This window comes from Triticum dicoccoides, chromosome 4A, assembly GCF_002162155.2.
Source record: "Triticum dicoccoides isolate Atlit2015 ecotype Zavitan chromosome 4A, WEW_v2.0, whole genome shotgun sequence".
Lineage (NCBI taxonomy): Eukaryota > Viridiplantae > Streptophyta > Magnoliopsida > Poales > Poaceae > Triticum > Triticum dicoccoides.
In genome coordinates, this window is record NC_041386.1 from 565925839 (window position 1) to 565942540 (window position 16702).

At 53.1% G+C, this 16702-nt stretch overlaps 3 protein-coding genes across 3 annotated transcripts; 2 read left to right on the forward strand and 1 right to left on the reverse strand.

Moving 5' to 3' along the window:
* Window positions 1-5082: 5082 nt before the first annotated feature.
* Window positions 5083-5891, forward strand: LOC119289157. The gene has a single exon (XM_037568555.1). It carries the CDS (start codon window positions 5138-5140, stop codon window positions 5717-5719), a length of 582 nt encoding a protein of 193 aa, XP_037424452.1. The 5' UTR covers window positions 5083-5137; the 3' UTR covers window positions 5720-5891.
* A 4491-nt stretch (window positions 5892-10382) lies between these two features.
* LOC119286791 (ribosomal RNA small subunit methyltransferase E-like) lies at window positions 10383-13624 on the forward strand. The gene is made up of 8 exons (XM_037566239.1): window positions 10383-10690; window positions 10981-11054; window positions 11942-12084; window positions 12215-12261; window positions 12338-12446; window positions 12607-12668; window positions 12764-12881; window positions 13319-13624. The coding sequence occupies exons 1-8, from the start codon at window positions 10517-10519 to the stop codon at window positions 13483-13485; spliced, it is 894 nt and encodes a 297-aa protein (XP_037422136.1). The 5' UTR covers window positions 10383-10516; the 3' UTR covers window positions 13486-13624.
* Window positions 13486-16581, reverse strand: LOC119286790 (G-type lectin S-receptor-like serine/threonine-protein kinase At5g24080). The gene has a single exon (XM_037566238.1). It carries the CDS (start codon window positions 16199-16201, stop codon window positions 13691-13693), a length of 2511 nt encoding a protein of 836 aa, XP_037422135.1. The 5' UTR covers window positions 16202-16581; the 3' UTR covers window positions 13486-13690.
* Window positions 16582-16702: the final 121 nt, after the last annotated feature.

Here is a 16702-nt window from a genome sequence, read left to right on the forward strand (position 1 = left end):
AAAACTAGCAAGAATCCATGGGTGGACTGAGAGATAGCAAGCTCGAAGAAAGGTGAACAATGGGGGAAGAACACGAGCTCAAAGGATAAGGTTCATTAGGGAAGAAGACCCCCCTTTTATAGGTGGGGAAAAATCCAACTGTTATGCTCACAGCCCGCATGAAGTGGTACTACCACTAGCAGGACGGTGGAAGCCCTTCGAAAAACAATAGCGAGGAGGCAAAAGGCTAGTAGAACCGCCGGAGTGGTACTACCGCTCGTCCTCACAGTACTACCACTAGGGGTAGCGGTACTACGGCCAAGGGTAGCGGTACTACTGCTTGCGAGCGGTACCAAAAAAATACATCCGTGCCTACCACTTCTGGACTTAATACGAGATTTTGGTCCGGAGCAGAAGTAGCCACGGTAGTAGCCGCGATAGTACTGCTCTGGAGCGGTAGTAAAAAATTACATCCCCTCCAAGCGGTAGTAGCCGCGGCAGTACCTCTGCAGCCTTTTAAGGACACCAAAACTGCCACAACTTCTGCAAACGGACTCCGAATTCAACAAAACCAAGTTTGTTGGAAAGATAACGACATGGACTAACACAATCTTGATAGAAATAACAATAATAAGCAAATGATAAAAGGCCCATAAGAAAATGGTGAGAACCCTTCCTCGAATAAGACTGGTAAAACCTCCAACACCAAAAACGTAATGGAAGAAGCATATGAAATCCGTTTTCGATGTACTAGAGCTTGTCACGAAGATAAACACAAGCTCTAAAACCTCAAAAAGAGAAAATACAAATAAGAATCAAGAAGTATGATGCAAGGATGCAATGGTTTGAGCTCTCGACGATCGATACGATCAAGTTACTCACTTGAGAGCCCCCCTTGATAGTACGGCTATCGATCCTATAACCCGGTCTCCAAACTATCATCATGAGACTGGCAAAATAGAAAACCTATCAAGGGAAAACATTTGCCTTGCACGAAGTCCACTTGAGCTAGATGATGAGGATCTTGACTCCCTCAAGTTGGACCACCTTTCTTGATTGCCTTCTCTCGATGAAGACTAGTTGATTGCTCCCCCATACTCCACTATGTGTGAGCCACTCCTTGGCACATCTTCACAAGTCCATTGACACCACAATGGACGGCGAGCTTCAAGGATGGTCTCTTCGTGATGCTCCACTTGAACTCGCACCGCAATCTTGATGACGATCACCACTTGATGTCATCCTCCATGGGTTGTATGAGATCTTCCTCTTGATGCAAACCCATGGAAACAAACCTAACCCCACACAGAACTCACACATAGATCATGGGTTAGTACACAAAGCGTAATGGACAATGCTTACCATACCATGGTATCACTTGATCCCTCTCGGTACATCTTCTACGCTTTGTGAGTTGATCAACTTGATTTACTCTTGACTTAGTCTTGATTAACCTTGAACCTTCCCAACACTCTTCATTTGGATGATGCCTTGAAGGTAAGCATTAATGATCACACGATCTTCTTCTTCAAGACATGCTTGCAATAAGCTCAACTCTCACATGACCAATCTTTGGATAATTCCTTAATATCACCTTGGTCAACACATAAACTCCTTGAAACCAACACATGGACTTCAAGAAACGCCTATGGACAAATCCTTCAAATATAACTCAATGCAACCATTAGTCTATAGAGAATGTCATCAATTACCAAAACCACACATGGGGGCACCGCATGTCCTTTCAGATGCCACTGTTGGGAAACGTAGCATGCAATTTAAAACAAATCATACGCTCACGCAAGATCTATCTAGGAGATGCATAGCAACGAGAGGGGGAGAGTGTGTCCATGTACCCTCGTAGACCAAAAACGGAAGCGTTTGACAATGTGGTTGATGTAGTCGAACTTCTTCTCGTTTCGACCGATCAAGCACCGAATGTACGGCACCTCCGAGTTCTACACACGTTCAGCTCGATGACGTCCCTCGAACTCTTGATCCAGCAAATTGTCGAGGAAGAGTTCCGTCAGCACGACGACGTGGTGATGATGATGGTGAAGTGATCCACGCAAGGCTTCGCCTAAGCACTACGAAGATATGACCGGAGGCGTAAACTGTGGAGGGGGCGCCGCACACGGCTAACAATTGTTGGTGTGTCTTATAGCGGTGCCCCCCTCCACATATATATAGGTTGGAGAGGAGGAGAGGCAACCAGGGGTGCCCCAAGTAGGAGGAATCCTACTTGGGGTCCTTCCCAATTCGCCCCCCTTCCTTATTAACCAGAGGGGAAAGGAGAGAGGGGGGAGGGAAGGAAGGGGGAGGCCGAATCCTCCCCTTTCCTTCTCCCTTCCCCTCTTTCCTTCTCCTCCTATTTCGGCCCATATGGGGGTGCACCAGACCCTTGTGGGCCGGCCTGTCCCTCTCTTGACCCATAAGGCCCATATCTTTGCCGGGGGTGCCCGGAACCCCTTTCCGGTGACCCGATACGTACCCGGTACCCCCGGAACACTTCCGGTGTCCGAATACGATCGTCCTATATATAAATATTTACCTCTCGACCATTTCGAGACTCCTCTCCATGTCCGTGATATCATCCAGGACTCCGAACAATATTCAATCACCAAAACACATAACTCATATAATACAAAATCGTCACCCAATCAGACCCCGTACTCAGTCCATATGTCTAGACTGTTCGGCATCCCTCCAAACTAGCCCATAGGGTGGATTTGGGCTGCCCAGATGCGTTCATGAAGTAGCATCCAACACACCAGACCCACGCCAAATCCCCCAAAATCGACCACCACCCTCGCCATACATGCCCTCTTCCTCTTTGTTCTGTCATGTTTGTGTCGCCTCCCGCTCCCCCTCGCCAGCTCTGCCGATGTCCACATACGGTCCCAACCCGCTGTGTCATCACCACCGTCCCCCGTCCGCCCAAGACGTCCTTGCCGCTCCGGACATGGTTACCGCCCCGATACATCCTACTCCGCCCGCCATACACCTCGTTTGCCATGTGTTTAAAGAAATGTCGAAGATATTTTTAGGTTCTTTTTCACATTTGTATGCAAATGATGGATTCGTCGGACGGTGAGTTTGCTTACCTGGAGCTTGACGAGTTCATTTTCAAGGAGTTAATTGATTCATAGGATTTGAATATCAATTATGACCTTGATGGAGATGCGGTGGTGATGATTACCATCCTTGAAGAAATGGAGAAAGGAGAGGATCATGGTCTCAACTTGAAGGGTTCGATGCCTGGCAGATAGTTTGTTCCCAGGATATGCTAAAGGGCCAATGGGATCTCTACGCCGACTACTTTAAACCCAACTCGCTATTCCATAAGGTGTTTTTTCAGCGTCACTTCCGGATGAGCAGTCATTTGTTCTTGCACATAGTGGAGGGTGTGCGGGCATATGATCCTTATTTCACACTGAGGAAGGATTGTTGCGGCCAACTATCGTTCTCTCCTATTTAGAATGCACAATTGTTTCCGACGATGCTTGCATTTGGTTTAGCCGGAGATGCCATTGATGAGGTCGTCCGGAGGCAATGATGAAATTTACCTATATCGTGGTATAGATGTTTGGAGCAGAGTACATGAGAGAAGAAAATGCTGATGACAGGGTAATGCTATTGGCAATTGGATAGAGAAACTATGTTATTTTTTTCTAATTTGAACTATTATTGTTGTATTGTTGTGTGTTATATTCATTGTTCTATGTTTTTTGTTTCATTCATTCATCCGCGGTCATGTGTTTACATGAAAATTAAGTTTTGTAAATGGCAGTTGTGATTGGCCGAACGAACAAATGGGGGTTCGCCATCTTCTGTTTGTGGCCACGTCCACAAACATATAATAGAAAGCTAGAGTTTCTGCCTCTCGCCGGCGCCGCCGCAGGTCCGCCTCGTCTCCGGTGGCCCTAGGGCCATGGGGCGCGGTGGATCCTGCCAAGGGCCGGCGTGAGGGCTTCGTTTTCAGTCGTTTTTTCCTGTCTTGTTAGGGTTTGTGTCATGCTCAGGAAGGCGAGACGGCGGCGGCTCCCTGAAGATGGAATAAAGGTCTCCCCGCCTAGCCTCCGTTTCGACGGTGCATCTAGCATCGTTGGTGGGCGTGTGGAGGTGTGTCTCCGGCGGATCTATCTTTGGTGGATTTGCTCGGATCTCGTCGTTGTTCGTCTACGTTCGTGTGTCTTCGGGTTGAATCCTTCCAACCTACGTTATTCTTCATCGGCGGCGGTTGCTATTCTGGTGCGTTGGTCATATGGGGCCTTAGCACGACAACTTCCCGACTGTCTACTACAACAAGTTGTGCCCGGCTCCGGTGATGGAGAGGTGATGACGGCGGCGCGCCTTCGGCTCGCTTCAGTGCTTGTAATCGTCGCTAGGTGGTCTACGGATCTGGATGTAATTTTTATTTTTGGTGTTCGTTATACTGCCATGATTGAAGATGAATAGATTGGAAGTTTTTCGTAAAAAAAAATTAGGCAAGTGAGATGCACGCCATCTTTTTCCGACAAGGACATATTTATACCCTTTTTGTGATAATACGAAAGTTTTTGTAAGAAAAATAAAACCTAGGCTTCATCTCGTTTTGTTCCAGTCGAGGGCGACGTGATGCACAACGTTGACAACTGATCGCACAAGACGCAACCTAGTTAAGATGGCGATGCGTGCACAACGGTCCGTGACACGACGGGACGATCGATGTCCTCTGAGCACGTACGCACGGAGTCGACCCCTTGGATGCCCATCCAATCGAACAGAATTCCCGTGGATCCTCTCCGTATCCGCAATGATTTTGCACTTACGCCTCGTGTGTTCAGTGTTCCTGGCATCGGACCGTGACCCAAATCCACACGAGGAAGGCTTAATTTGGACGAGCACGCACACCAGTCCACGGCCCGAACAGTAAATAGTGGAGCACTATTACTACGAAGCCACGAACGGTGCCTGATATCCCAAAGGAACACCAACCAAAAGCCTCCACGCCTCCTTGTTCACGTGCCACGGCAAAGGGTGAGATCGCTCACGGGCTCGCGCAGAGCTCCTAGATAAAATGCGTCCACGACGGCCGTCAGGCTGAAACCAGCACACCTCCTCGTGCCTCCGTCGCCCTGAGGATCGATCCAAGAGCCGGAGAAGCAGACGAGCAGCGATGAGCCGCCGCACCAGGCGCGGCGACCGGCAGCAGCAGCAGCCGCTGGCTCGTTCCACGACCGTGTCCAACAATCCCATCTTCTTCGTGCACGACGGCCTAGACGATGTGCCCGGTGAGTTCGCCAAGCCGCTCCCGCTGCCCCCGAGCAGGGCGCACCTGCAGCCTGCAGGCTCGCGGCGGGCAGCCAGTTCCACTTGCACGTTCATGGCGAGCCGGCACGGGAGCGGCTGGGTCCTGAGGAGGGTGCACCACCACGACCCGTTCCTCGCCGCCTATGTGGCCTGCAGCAAGAGCGGCGGCAAGGTCGACGCCGCCGCTGCTCCGCCGAAGAGGGAGCAAAAGAAGAATAAGAACAGAGGCGATGCCGCTGTGCAGGGGTGCGGCATTTGGAGCGGTTGGACGGCGGCGGGAGCGAAGTACGCCGGAGCGATGTCGTGTAAGTACGGCTGCGACGTTGCAACCGCGCAGGGCGACGATCCTGCCGCGTCCCCGACGCCCAGACTGCACCTGTCGAGGCAACTGGTGGTGATCCCGGCCAGGAAGAGGGCCCTGCAGCCACGGGGGCGGCCGCAGGGCTGAGCGAGGGTGCTGTCCTTGTGTTTGTTTCTGGTGCTGTGGTGCACCCCATGTATACATAGCCAATGTAACGATACTACTCTACTGCAGTGTGTAAAATTGTGCAGAAACATATATGTAAACTTGTATGTGTATATTGTGCTGTGATCCATCATATAGACGAAACATGAAATCAACCGAGTTTTGCTACATCCACGGAGGGTTCACGGGGAATTTACGGGTTTTTTGAATTCAACCCAGAGTACACGAAGCGTTTTTCTCCTCCCTTTCTCTCCATTCTGCTTCCTTCCATGCGAGATCATGGGTCCCCTCTCTCTCTCCGTCCATCGCATCAGCAATACGAGGGATTGGGACAGTTTCGGACCGGTAATGGCACGGTCATGCTTTTAACTTAGGTTCTGGTATTCAGTCGTCCGTGGTGAGGCAATGGTACCATCATCAACATGGAAGTCCTCCCCATCTCGTCCTTGTTGCCATGGTGCTTCTTGGCATTATTGGGAGACGTGGGGTGATGCCCTCATATTTGGTTCTTCAGGTTGTGTTTTTTCTTCTACAGATTTATCTTGGTGGAGCTGTCTTGCGGAGCGGATGATGCAGTTGTGTGTCTTGGTCATCCGGCTCCAATTCTGACTAATGAATGTTTGGCAATTCCGGCCTCGTTGGCGAACGTGTGAGAGTTGTGTTTCCAGACTCCGTTTGGTCGGCCTGCGACGTCATACATGCCCTCTCCGAGGCGTCGATTTGTTATGCGGACCGACGGCGGCGGTATCTTCTGGTCTACATTGACGACTTATCCAGCCACTGCTTCTGCAAGCTCATGCCTTAACAAGTTTGCCTTGCCGAGATTGAGTCCCAAAGGCGGCAACGAGATTCACCAATAGCGCGGCATCAATGGATGCAGAGGGAAGAAGACTTCGGTATCCCAATTATTTGGATGTATTTTTTTATTTTTGTAAGAGCATTTATAAGGGCCTATGCTACTTAATATATGATATTTGATCTTTTTCGCAAAAAATATACAGACGAAACATGGCCAGCTCACCATGATTGATAATTGTAACTCATGTTCAAGATCTTACTTTCGCAAGGGAGCTTATGTGTAAAATTGCATCGTCCGAGAGTCATTCAATTGTGGTAGCAGTCACATGGTGACCAGTGAGGGCATCAGAAAAATATTATTTGAGCACCCGCCTCGTCCATAGGATGACACGACTGGTTTCGAGCTGATTACTTGATGGTGAAGTCTTCGAACCTATCATCAAGATGGCAAACTGAAACACCATTTCATGTATGGGGTTGAAAATTCAGGATCTAGACTTGCATTGTCACCTTATTGAATGTTTCGTCTTTGTCTTTGTACCGATGTACTCGTCTTGATTGGTTTGACCTGTCATTTAAGGTGAAGATCTTCGTGTCAATGTCACAACTAGATTCGGCGATGTCGGGGCGGATGCATAATTACTTCTTATAGGCATTGTGTGCAAACATATCGACTTGTTGGAGGTGTTTAGTTGTTATATCTTGTAAAAAAAATCTTTACGCAAGAGAAGGTACGATCCATACGACGTCAAAGTGGCACAATCCATCAAAGCGTCAACCTAAACAACCTAAGAGCATCTCCAGCCGTTCGGCCCTCCAGGGCGCCGAAAAATAGCGGCCTGGGGACGAACCAGCGCTAGATTGGCCCCTGGGGTAACCTAGCTCCCAGCCACGCCCCCAGTCGGCGCCTCCCAAGCCGCGGAAAATTCAAACATGAACATTCCCGCTCACAAAAGACGCCACAGGTTCGGCGATCACATCGGCCTAGTTCGGCGATCATCAGTTCGGCGATCGTATGAAAAGTTTGGCGTACAAAAAAGAAAGGACGCGCGTGCAACGCATCACACAGCGAGGTCGGCCTCCAGCATCGGCGGAGTCGGCATGCGCAGGCTTGACGGTGTCGGAGCTGCTTCGGTGCTGGGCGGCGTCGGCGCGGCTTCTGTGCTGCTGGGCGGCGTCGGCGCGGCTTTTGTGCTGCTGGGCGGCGTGGAGGCATCATCGCTCGGGCTTGGCGGCGGTGTCGGCGTGGGCGTGGGAGTTGGCGGCGTCGTCAACGGTAGCCGTTTCAGGATGAGGGCGCGCTCCGCCAAGTACCACGCCTTGACCGCCTCGTCGTTGCTCTGAAGCATGTCGGCCCCGCCCAGCAGGAAAGCCAGGTCGGTGTTCCTCTTCTTCGCGGCGACGTTCGTCCGAAGTAGGTCGAGCTTGACGGCGCTGCTCGTCATCAACGCCGACCACCGCGCCTCGATCTTCTCTTCACGCCGGGCGGCCCGGGCCTGTGCGTCGGCGAGGCAATGCTCGATGGACTCCTGCGCGCGCGCGGTAGCCGAGTCGGCGTGTTTCCCCTTCTTGGCCCTTTGTTGCCTTCGGGGCGCCCTCGCCCGCGCCCGGCGTCGGCTCGTCCGGCTTGTAGGTCTCCTTGGCCTTGACAAGGGTGTGCCGGACATCCGCCCACTTCTCGCACTTCTCGATCCGTCTGAAGACGTGAAGGTACTTGAATTCTTGGTCGCTACTGTCCTAGCGATACACGGCGAACATGCGCAGCAGCTGCGCCGAGGAACAAATAGTTGGCGGGGGCTCACGGCGAGAAGAAGTGGGAGGCCGGCGTGCCATACCTGATCCTCAACGCTGGCGCCGCTCTCTGGGCGAGCCGCGATCTCCTCGACGATCCCATGCCATTTGTTGCACGCCGACTGGATGAGCCCCCAACGGTTCGCCATTTCCTTCGACCCGCGCTGCATGAAGACGTCTTTAAAGTCGGGGTCGACGAGTTTGCGCTCGTCGAACTCGGCCTTGATGCGCTCCCAATACGTGTCGATGCCCTGGTTCGTGCCGGTGATCGGGTCGAGGCAGACGACTTTCCACGTTTCGGCGAGACATTCCTACTCCTTGGACGACCACTTGATGCGTGGCTCGCCGGTCCTGGCCGCCCCTTTCTTCTTGAGTCTCTTCGCCGGAACCGGCGTTGGCTCCTCGTCGTCCTCCTCCTGCTCGTACGGCTCCTCCTCGCTGTACTCGAGCTCGCCGTCCATGTCGCCGTCCAGGCCAATTGTCTCGTCCTGGGTAGTGAACACGGGGGACGCGGCGGCGGCGGCCGAGCCTGCCGTGATGATGTCATCCATGTCGGCTTCGGTCGCGTCGGTGTCGCCAAGGTGCGACGCGGAAGCTTGTGAGAAGGGCAGCGCGCCACGGCGAAGAGGGGCGTCGGGGACGACGCGTAGGCCGGCGATGAGTAGTTGTATGGAGGGTACTGCACGCCCGCGAAGGTGAGCGACGGCGTGCGCTGGGCCTGGTGACCATGAGGGAAGGTGATGTTGGGGTTGAACCCACCGTGTGCGTCCCCGTCGGCATAGCCCGGCGACGGCGTGCATCCCCAGGGTTGTGGCGACGACGAGAAGCCGGCCGGAGAACCGACGCTTTGCTGGCTCCAGGGCGTGTACTGGGCGTGGCCCCCGGGAGGATTTATCATCCCCACGTGAGCCGCCTCGGCTTGTTCGATCGCAGCCGCAGCCGCGAGCGCCGCGTTGTCCCTGGCCTTCTTGGCGTTGGCCCTGTTCCGCCGGTCGGTGGTACAGCCTCCCGACGCTGGACTTCCGCCCTCCAGTCGGCGTTGGACATGCCTGGCGGCTTGGACGGCGGCGCCCTCGGCTTCCTCTGCTTCGGCTGGGCGGCGACGGTGGTCGCAGCCGTCGTGGCGCGGGGGATCACGTATTTCTTCGGCGGCATGGCGGCCGACGAGGGAAGGAGAAGGGAGATTGGCGGGAGGAATGGAGAGAATGAGAGGGAAGCCAGGAGGAAAGCGGGAAGAAACAGCGGGAAAAGGCCCCCCTCTCACCGACAGAGCAGCCCCACTCCCCTTTTCGCTTGTGACGGCGCCCCCCAGCGCGCCGGGTTCAGCTCGGGTGCATTGGCTGTTATTTCGGCCCAACCCAGCAAAAAACAGACTCATGAAGGCGCGACTGGGCCGATTTTTGCATGCCGACACTAAAAAAAACGTCTGGAAAGGGCCTCTTGGGAGCGCGGCTGGATATGCTCTAAGAGCCGTAAACCCAAGAGGCGGCGATCCGTGACCTGAGACGACCAAAAACTGCCAAATGTTTATTTTATGTAGTTTGCCAATGCTTTCTTTTTTTGCATGTACTCTGCTTATTTCTTAATGTTTTGGCTTCAATGTTTCACATATGCTTTAAGAAACTAATAATGTGAATGTCTGTGCGTATCTACATTGCGAAAAAAACTTCTTTTTACTTAAAAACTACTCCTTCGTTTTAAAATAGATGACTCAACTTTATACTGAGGGAGTACCTGCCATTTTGTAGTTTTTTTCCCTTTGAGGACAGTCATTTTTATTTAGGGAGGTTTAAGGACAGTCATTTTTATTTAGGGAGGTTTAAGGACAGTCCTTTTTTTTTCGAGAATCGGACAGTCCTTTTGTACGCTGGCGCCTCAGCCGAGCCAAGCCTGATATACCGCCCAACTGGGCCTCAACGGGTCGGAGTCAGTCCAAACCGGCTGAACAGGCCGAATCACATTGGCACCCCTCAAAAAACAAAAGGACGAATCACATTGGCGCGAGCCTGCAGGTCCAAGGCCGACGTTGCCTAAATGCGGCCCGCAACTGCCTCCTCGTTCTCTTCCCTCTCCGGTGCTCACTTGGCTCCTGCTCCGATATCCACCTCGTCCGGCGCTTCCACCTCGGACCGGACCGACCACCAGCGGCGCAGGCCCGGCTGAGCCGCACGCGAGGACACTGCCGCAGCGATGCCACCCGCCGCCACCTTCTCGTCGTTCTCCGCGTTGATGCGCCGGCCTCCGCCGCCGGCCCGGCGCCTCCTCGTCCCCCCCGCCGCCGCGCGCGCGCACAGCACTGCCGGGGCAAGCCGTGCTCGCGGCGGCCTGCCGCGGTTCCACTCCCCCTCTCTCCCCTTGTCCAAGGTGAGCGCACTCGTCTTATCCCGTTCTCTTCCGCGTAGGCATTTCGTCGAGCGCTTTGCGTTCGTTCACGAAACCTGTAATATTTGTTCTCGGTAGCTTATGTTCTGGGAGCAGAAATGTCCGTGTTCCTCAATATGTTGTGGTGACAAGACGACGTCTGTCGGATGAAACATTTTTCTTCCCATCTTGTAGACATTTTGTCGAGCAGCCCTCTTGTGTTGGGTTATTTGTGATGTGTGGTGTTCGGTGGCTTCATACTGATCGTAGCGGTTATTGATGTTAATCTGCAGGGTGAGGTGGTTCGCATCCAAGGCGACGAGTTCTGGCACATGACACGGGTGTTGCGCCTTGGCATCAATGACAGGTTTCACTGCTTCCATTTATTTATTTTTCTTGTGTAACTTCTATGTAATACTCGATGATGTCAAGCTTAATTTTGTTAAGGGTAGAATTTCCTAGATATTCACTTCTTGATATACCATGGAACCTACTCCACTATGGAGTAGAAGCTATAGACCAGAGAATTAGTTTTAAGATGTACCAGAAGGCAGAAGCCCTCTTTGGTTAGTTTAGTCCTTCTCCCCAACTTCTTGTATATGCAAAAGCTCCTTTGTGGTGAACCTTTTTGATTTACGACACCATTCACACACATCTAATGACTTTAGGAGATTCCAAAAAATGCTTTAGCCGGTATGCCCATGCACATAGTACAATTGTGTCTAGTATATCATTTTCTGGAAGACCAGTGCTATTTTTGGATATAATATAGGCTCCAGTGTGAATTAGCACTTTGAATCCGATACATTGAGATATTGAAAAGGGGCAAATGCTTCGTAAACAAAGCCATATGATGAAATGTTGTTTTTTCTTCCTGACAAATACACCGAACAGAAGATAAAAGGTAAAACATGCCTTGACCTAGATGTAAATCTTTTTAGACATTTTGTAAACTTGAGCATGTGCTTTTCACGCTTTATTTTGAGATTTGGACAAAAGTGCTTGTTTGAACATGATATTTCCCCTAGTGACATACAGTGAAATCTAATATTTCTACTTGTGATGAATACCTATTCACTTAAATTTCAGATTTCTACAGAAGTCTTCAATTGCACATGATATTTTACCTAGTCATCTAGCACGAAATCTACTCTTCGCTGTATCTTCAGTGGAATTTTACTCCCATTTACATGTTTTAAAATGATTCTACAAAGGATTCTGCACATGTTAAAACTTTGAAACAATCTTTTGAAGGGTCGAACTATTTGATGGGGCCGGTGGCTTAGTTGAAGGATCCATACAAAAGGTTGACAAGAATGGATCAGATGTTGAGTTATTGGAGAACGCCAGGCTCATTGCTCCTCAAGGCATTCAATGGCATGTCTTTGCTGCATTTGGTGAGCCACATAAACTTTTCAGAGTTTTTCTTTTTCTTTTGAACTTCCGTAGATTTTCCTGAGTTGATCTGTACATCAGGAAAGCTTTTGCTACTCCATTCCTTGACAATTTCATAATCCCAACCCCCAGGGACGCTGAAAGGTGGACGTGCAGATTGGCTTATAGAGAAATGTACTGTATGTTATGTACTGCTTTATCTGTCCAGTTTCTTGTTTATCTACTTCTAAATCAGTTTATACTTCATCTGTGTAGGAACTTGGCGCTTCCAGTGTTACGCCTCTTTTGACTGAACGATGCCATACGATAGCGGAAAATAGAGTGGACAGGTTGCAACGGCTGGTGTTAGCTGCAGTTAAACAATGTAAGAAGTTTGAGCATCTGTCTATCTGTTCGACTGTTATATGCTGAATGGCTATATGGTAGCTGTTCAGTGTCAAGATACCATTTGTGGCTAAGATTTCAGTGCAGATGTAATAAATTGAAGTATAACTAACTAACTGCATTGCTCTTGTACTGTTTAGGCCAGAGAGTGCATGATATGTCACTGAAGCCCCCAATTCAGATACATGATCTTCCGCTGGCTGTAAGCACTCACAATCCATTCTTTGTGACCTTGCACGTAACACCGCAACCAATCAGATACTCATGCATTGAGTGCTTGGAATTTTCTGTTATCAGGTGTCGCAATCAAAGCTTGCTTTCTTAGCATCTGCTGAAGCGCCTCCTGTTTTGAGCGTTTTGCCAAAGTGCAGCAGCGAGGAGGAAAGCGGGCTTTTAATCATTGGACCGGAAGGAGGTAACGTAGTAAATCTTGCGTGCTTTATATCCATCCATCTATCAAAGTGTTTCAACGAAAGTGACACCTGGTCAGTATTAGCATAAATCTTGCATGATTTGTATCTATCTATCTAAGTGTTTCAACGAAAGTGACAATTGGTCAGCATTAGCATACTAGCATTTTCACATAGATGCTTAATTACAACTTGCTTATCCCAAACACGCACTTATGTTTTTCATCTGATATGGGCTACTTGCACTTGCTGAACAAAATGGTTTTATGCTATGCAAAATAGCAACCCACATATAATGAACAGTAGCAAGATCATAGAATTTTTTTTTTGTAGTTCACCCATTTGTCGATTCCAGAGGTCGAGAACAGTTGAACACACGATGTAATTGCATTCAATTGAACTTGGTTAGTTTCAAATATGGCTGTTTTCCACGTTTGGTCAGACTTTACGGAGGAGGAGGTGAAGGTTTTGAAGGCGGCTGGTGCGGTCCCTGTTGGTCTCGGTCCATGCAGGCTACGCGTGGAGACAGCTACCATCTCACTCCTTTCTGCGCTCATGCTGTGGTCAGACGCCGCTCAGCACCAAGAAACTCAGCGGCAACGCGGATAGTTCGTACTAATTTGTATAACCATTTATAACATGTGGTTGGACTTGACTTTTCCAAGAGCATGCATGCATACGTAGTCCAATCAGTCAGTCAACTGAACTGGATCTGAGATGGTATAATACTCTAGTATTATACACGTAACTAACCACTTGGCTTTGTTTTTATATTACTACTAAAGTAAAGCAAAGAGAGAAGAAGACTTGTTAGTTAGTCGTCCTGGACGCAGAAGATGGTAGGCTTGACGGGGTCGGTGATCTCGACGGTGCCCTCGAGCATCTTGGCGACCTTGCCCATGGAGGGGCGCATGTCGGCGCGGTCCTGGAGGCACCACATGGCGGTCTTGACCATGCGCTCGACGGTGGCGACGCTGTCGGCGTCGTCGTCGACGGCGAGGAGGATGCGGGGGTCCATGATGTCCTCGATGCGCCGCTCCACGTACACCTTCTCGTACGCCCACTTGGGGAAGTACCAGTCCTCGCTGCCCACCGACTCCTGCCGGAAGCCGTAGTTGCGCCGCCCGGACACGATCTCCAGCAGCACCATGCCGAAGCTGTACACGTCCGCCTTGGCCGTGATGGGCTCCCGGTGGATCACCCACTCGGGCGCCATGTACCCGCGCGTGCCCCGGATCCGCGACATGGTCACCTTCTCCTTCTTGCTCGTCAGCTTGGACAGCCCGAAGTCCGACACCTTGGGGCAGAAGTCGTCCTCCAGCAGGATGTTCTCCGGCTTGATGTCGCAGTGCAGCACCCACTCCAGGCACTCCTCGTGCAGGTACGCGATCGCCCGCGCCACCCCCAGCGCGATCCGGTACCGGGTGTGCAGGTCCAGCATCACCGGCTGCTGCCCTTGCTGCGAGCTCTCCTCGCCGTCCTCGCCTTGAGCGTCGCCGCCGGAGGGCGCCGCCGACGAGGAGCTGGAGAAGAGGTACTTGTCCAGCGAGCCGTTGGGCACGTACTCGTACACCAGCATGCGCTGGTCCTTGTCGGCGCAGAACCCCCACATGCGCACCAGGTTGAGGTGGTGCATGCGCGCGATGATGGTCACCTCCGCCCAGAACTCCGCCTCGCCGCCGCCCACGCCGTGCAGCTGCTTCACCGCCACCGCGCGCCGGTCGGGGAGCTCGCCGCGGAACACCGTGCCGTACGCGCCGCGCCCCACCACGTCCGTGAAGTCCTTGGTCGCCGCCTTGAGCTCCGCGTACGAGAACCGCCGGGGCCCGCCGGCGGGGAGGTACTCCAGCCCCAGCGTGCGCGCCATCTCCCGGTACTGCGAGTACTTGCGCAGGAACGCCCAGAAGGACAGCACCCCCGCCAGCAGCTCCGCCGCGAACAGCGCCGTGATGATGGCGATGTTGCGGATCGTCGTCGCCTTCTGCTTCGGCGGCACCGGCAGCGCCAGCTGCACCGGGCACACCGTGTCGATCATGCTCGTCATCCCCGTGAACGGGTTGCTGTCCCTGTCCGCCTCCGCCACCCGCACGAACGTCGACATCTCCGTCCCCGGCGACCAGTACCCGTCCACCAGCCGCGACTTGTACAGCAGGCACGTCCGGTCGCCGCCGAACTTGTAGCCGAACGCCGGGCAGCCGGGGTCGTCCCGGCACATATTCCTGCACACCGCCAGGTTACTGGGCGGCTGGATAGACATGTACGGGCCAGGATCGGAGGAAGATTTGGGCGCGCCGCTGGAGAAGGACACGAAGTCCAGCCGGACGAACTTGCCGCCGGCGCCCGCCACGCTCTTCTTGGCCTCGCAGCCGTCGTCCCCTGCACCGGTCCTGTTGCGGAAGCCGGGCGGGCAGACGCAGGTGACGCCGTCGGCGCCCTTGGGGACGCAGATGGTGTTGTTGCCGCGGCAGGTGCCCTGGATCCTGCACAGCTCCTGCACGAGCTCCCACACGACGCGCCACTCGCGCCTCGCCGGGAGCAGGCTGTAGAGGCGCAGGTTGCCGTCGTCGTCGAGCGTGAGGCGCCGCAGCCGGTCCCTGGCGCCCTTGTCGGAGGCGATGAGCGTCGTCGGGTTCCCGGCGCTGAGCTTCAGCTCGCCCTCCGTGGTGAGGTTCAGCAGCGTGCCGCCGCCGCTCATGTTGGCGTAGATGGAGCCCGAGGGGTCGGCGCCGCGCTCGCCCGAGTAGTACTTGAGCGCCATGGAGTTGACGAGCCGGTAGCGCCCGCTGGCGGACCGCAGCGTGGTGACGTCGGCGCTGTTGTTGTTCCCCTGGGGTATGTCCTGCCCCGGCATGAGCGTGTCCGTGGGCTCGCCGAAGCTGGACCAGGAGCCGAACACGAGGCTCCCCGTGTCGTTGAGCGTCAGCCTGGGAGCCGTGGCGTTGGCGGTGTTGGGCAGGGTCCAGATGGTGCTGCTGGCCCCGGCCCAAGTGAGCACGCCGGCGGCGTCGACGACGAGGGTGGAGCTGCCGTCGGCCTCGACGACGACGCCGTTGGAGGCGTTGTGAGCGTACCATATGATGGTCTTGCCGTCTGCGCGGGAGGAGACGTTGGCGACCCAGACGGCGAAGCGGTACTTGCCGGCGGACGAGACCGACGGCACGAAGCCGGCGGCCATGCCGCGACTCGGCGAGACGAGGATGCGGCTGGCCTCCGTCGGGAGCCAGGGCCTGGCGTCGTTGGCGGCGGGGAAGGAGGGCATCTGCTGAGCCCGGGCGCCGGCGAACGCCAGGAGGAGGAGGAGGCATGGGAGGAGGGCCATGGCCATGGGGAAGGAATTGGGGGGGATTCGATCGGAGCCGACCGACTGCGGCTGGAATGGAAATGGATGGATGAATCTGGTGGAACTCGGCTACTTCTAGTGCTAATCCCCAACAGTTAACTAGAAGCACCAATTGTCCAATTTGGAGTAGTATATTGGTTGTGTTGAGAGTTGACTATTCCTAGTCTTTGTCTGCGCGCGAACGGAACGGAACAGGACCGAGGAAAATTGATTCCCCGGCGAGCGATGGCTCTTGACGAGATTGGTCTTGGACGACCTGGCATGGCTGCTCACTGATTTTGCAATTCGCGCCGGACAAGATAGCGGCCTGTGATGTGACCCATTTTGGCTATTCATTCTTCTTCACTGGGGCAGGAAATGGGTTGTGCTAGATTTTTGAACACGAGAATGGGTTGTCGAAAGGGACGAAAATGTGCTGTGAAAAGTGACGGAAATTGATCAGATATGGGCAGAGCTGCCAGTTTGTTTTCGTATTTTTTGAAATGG

Excerpts from the sequence above, each read along its gene's own strand:
- LOC119289157 (XM_037568555.1), top strand. The coding sequence starts at position 5,138 with ATGAGCCGCCGCACCAGGCGCGGCGACCGGCAGCAGCAGCAGCCGCTG.
- LOC119286791 (XM_037566239.1), top strand. The coding sequence starts at position 10,517 with ATGCCACCCGCCGCCACCTTCTCGTCGTTCTCCGCGTTGATGCGCCGG. Across the intron at positions 12,262-12,337 it reads GGCTTATAGAGAAATGTACT|GAACTTGGCGCTTCCAGTGT; the intron begins GTATGTTATGTA and ends TCATCTGTGTAG. Across the intron at positions 12,882-13,318 it reads AATCATTGGACCGGAAGGAG|ACTTTACGGAGGAGGAGGTG; the intron begins GTAACGTAGTAA and ends ACGTTTGGTCAG.
- LOC119286790 (XM_037566238.1), bottom strand. The coding sequence starts at position 16,201 with ATGGCCATGGCCCTCCTCCCATGCCTCCTCCTCCTCCTGGCGTTCGCC.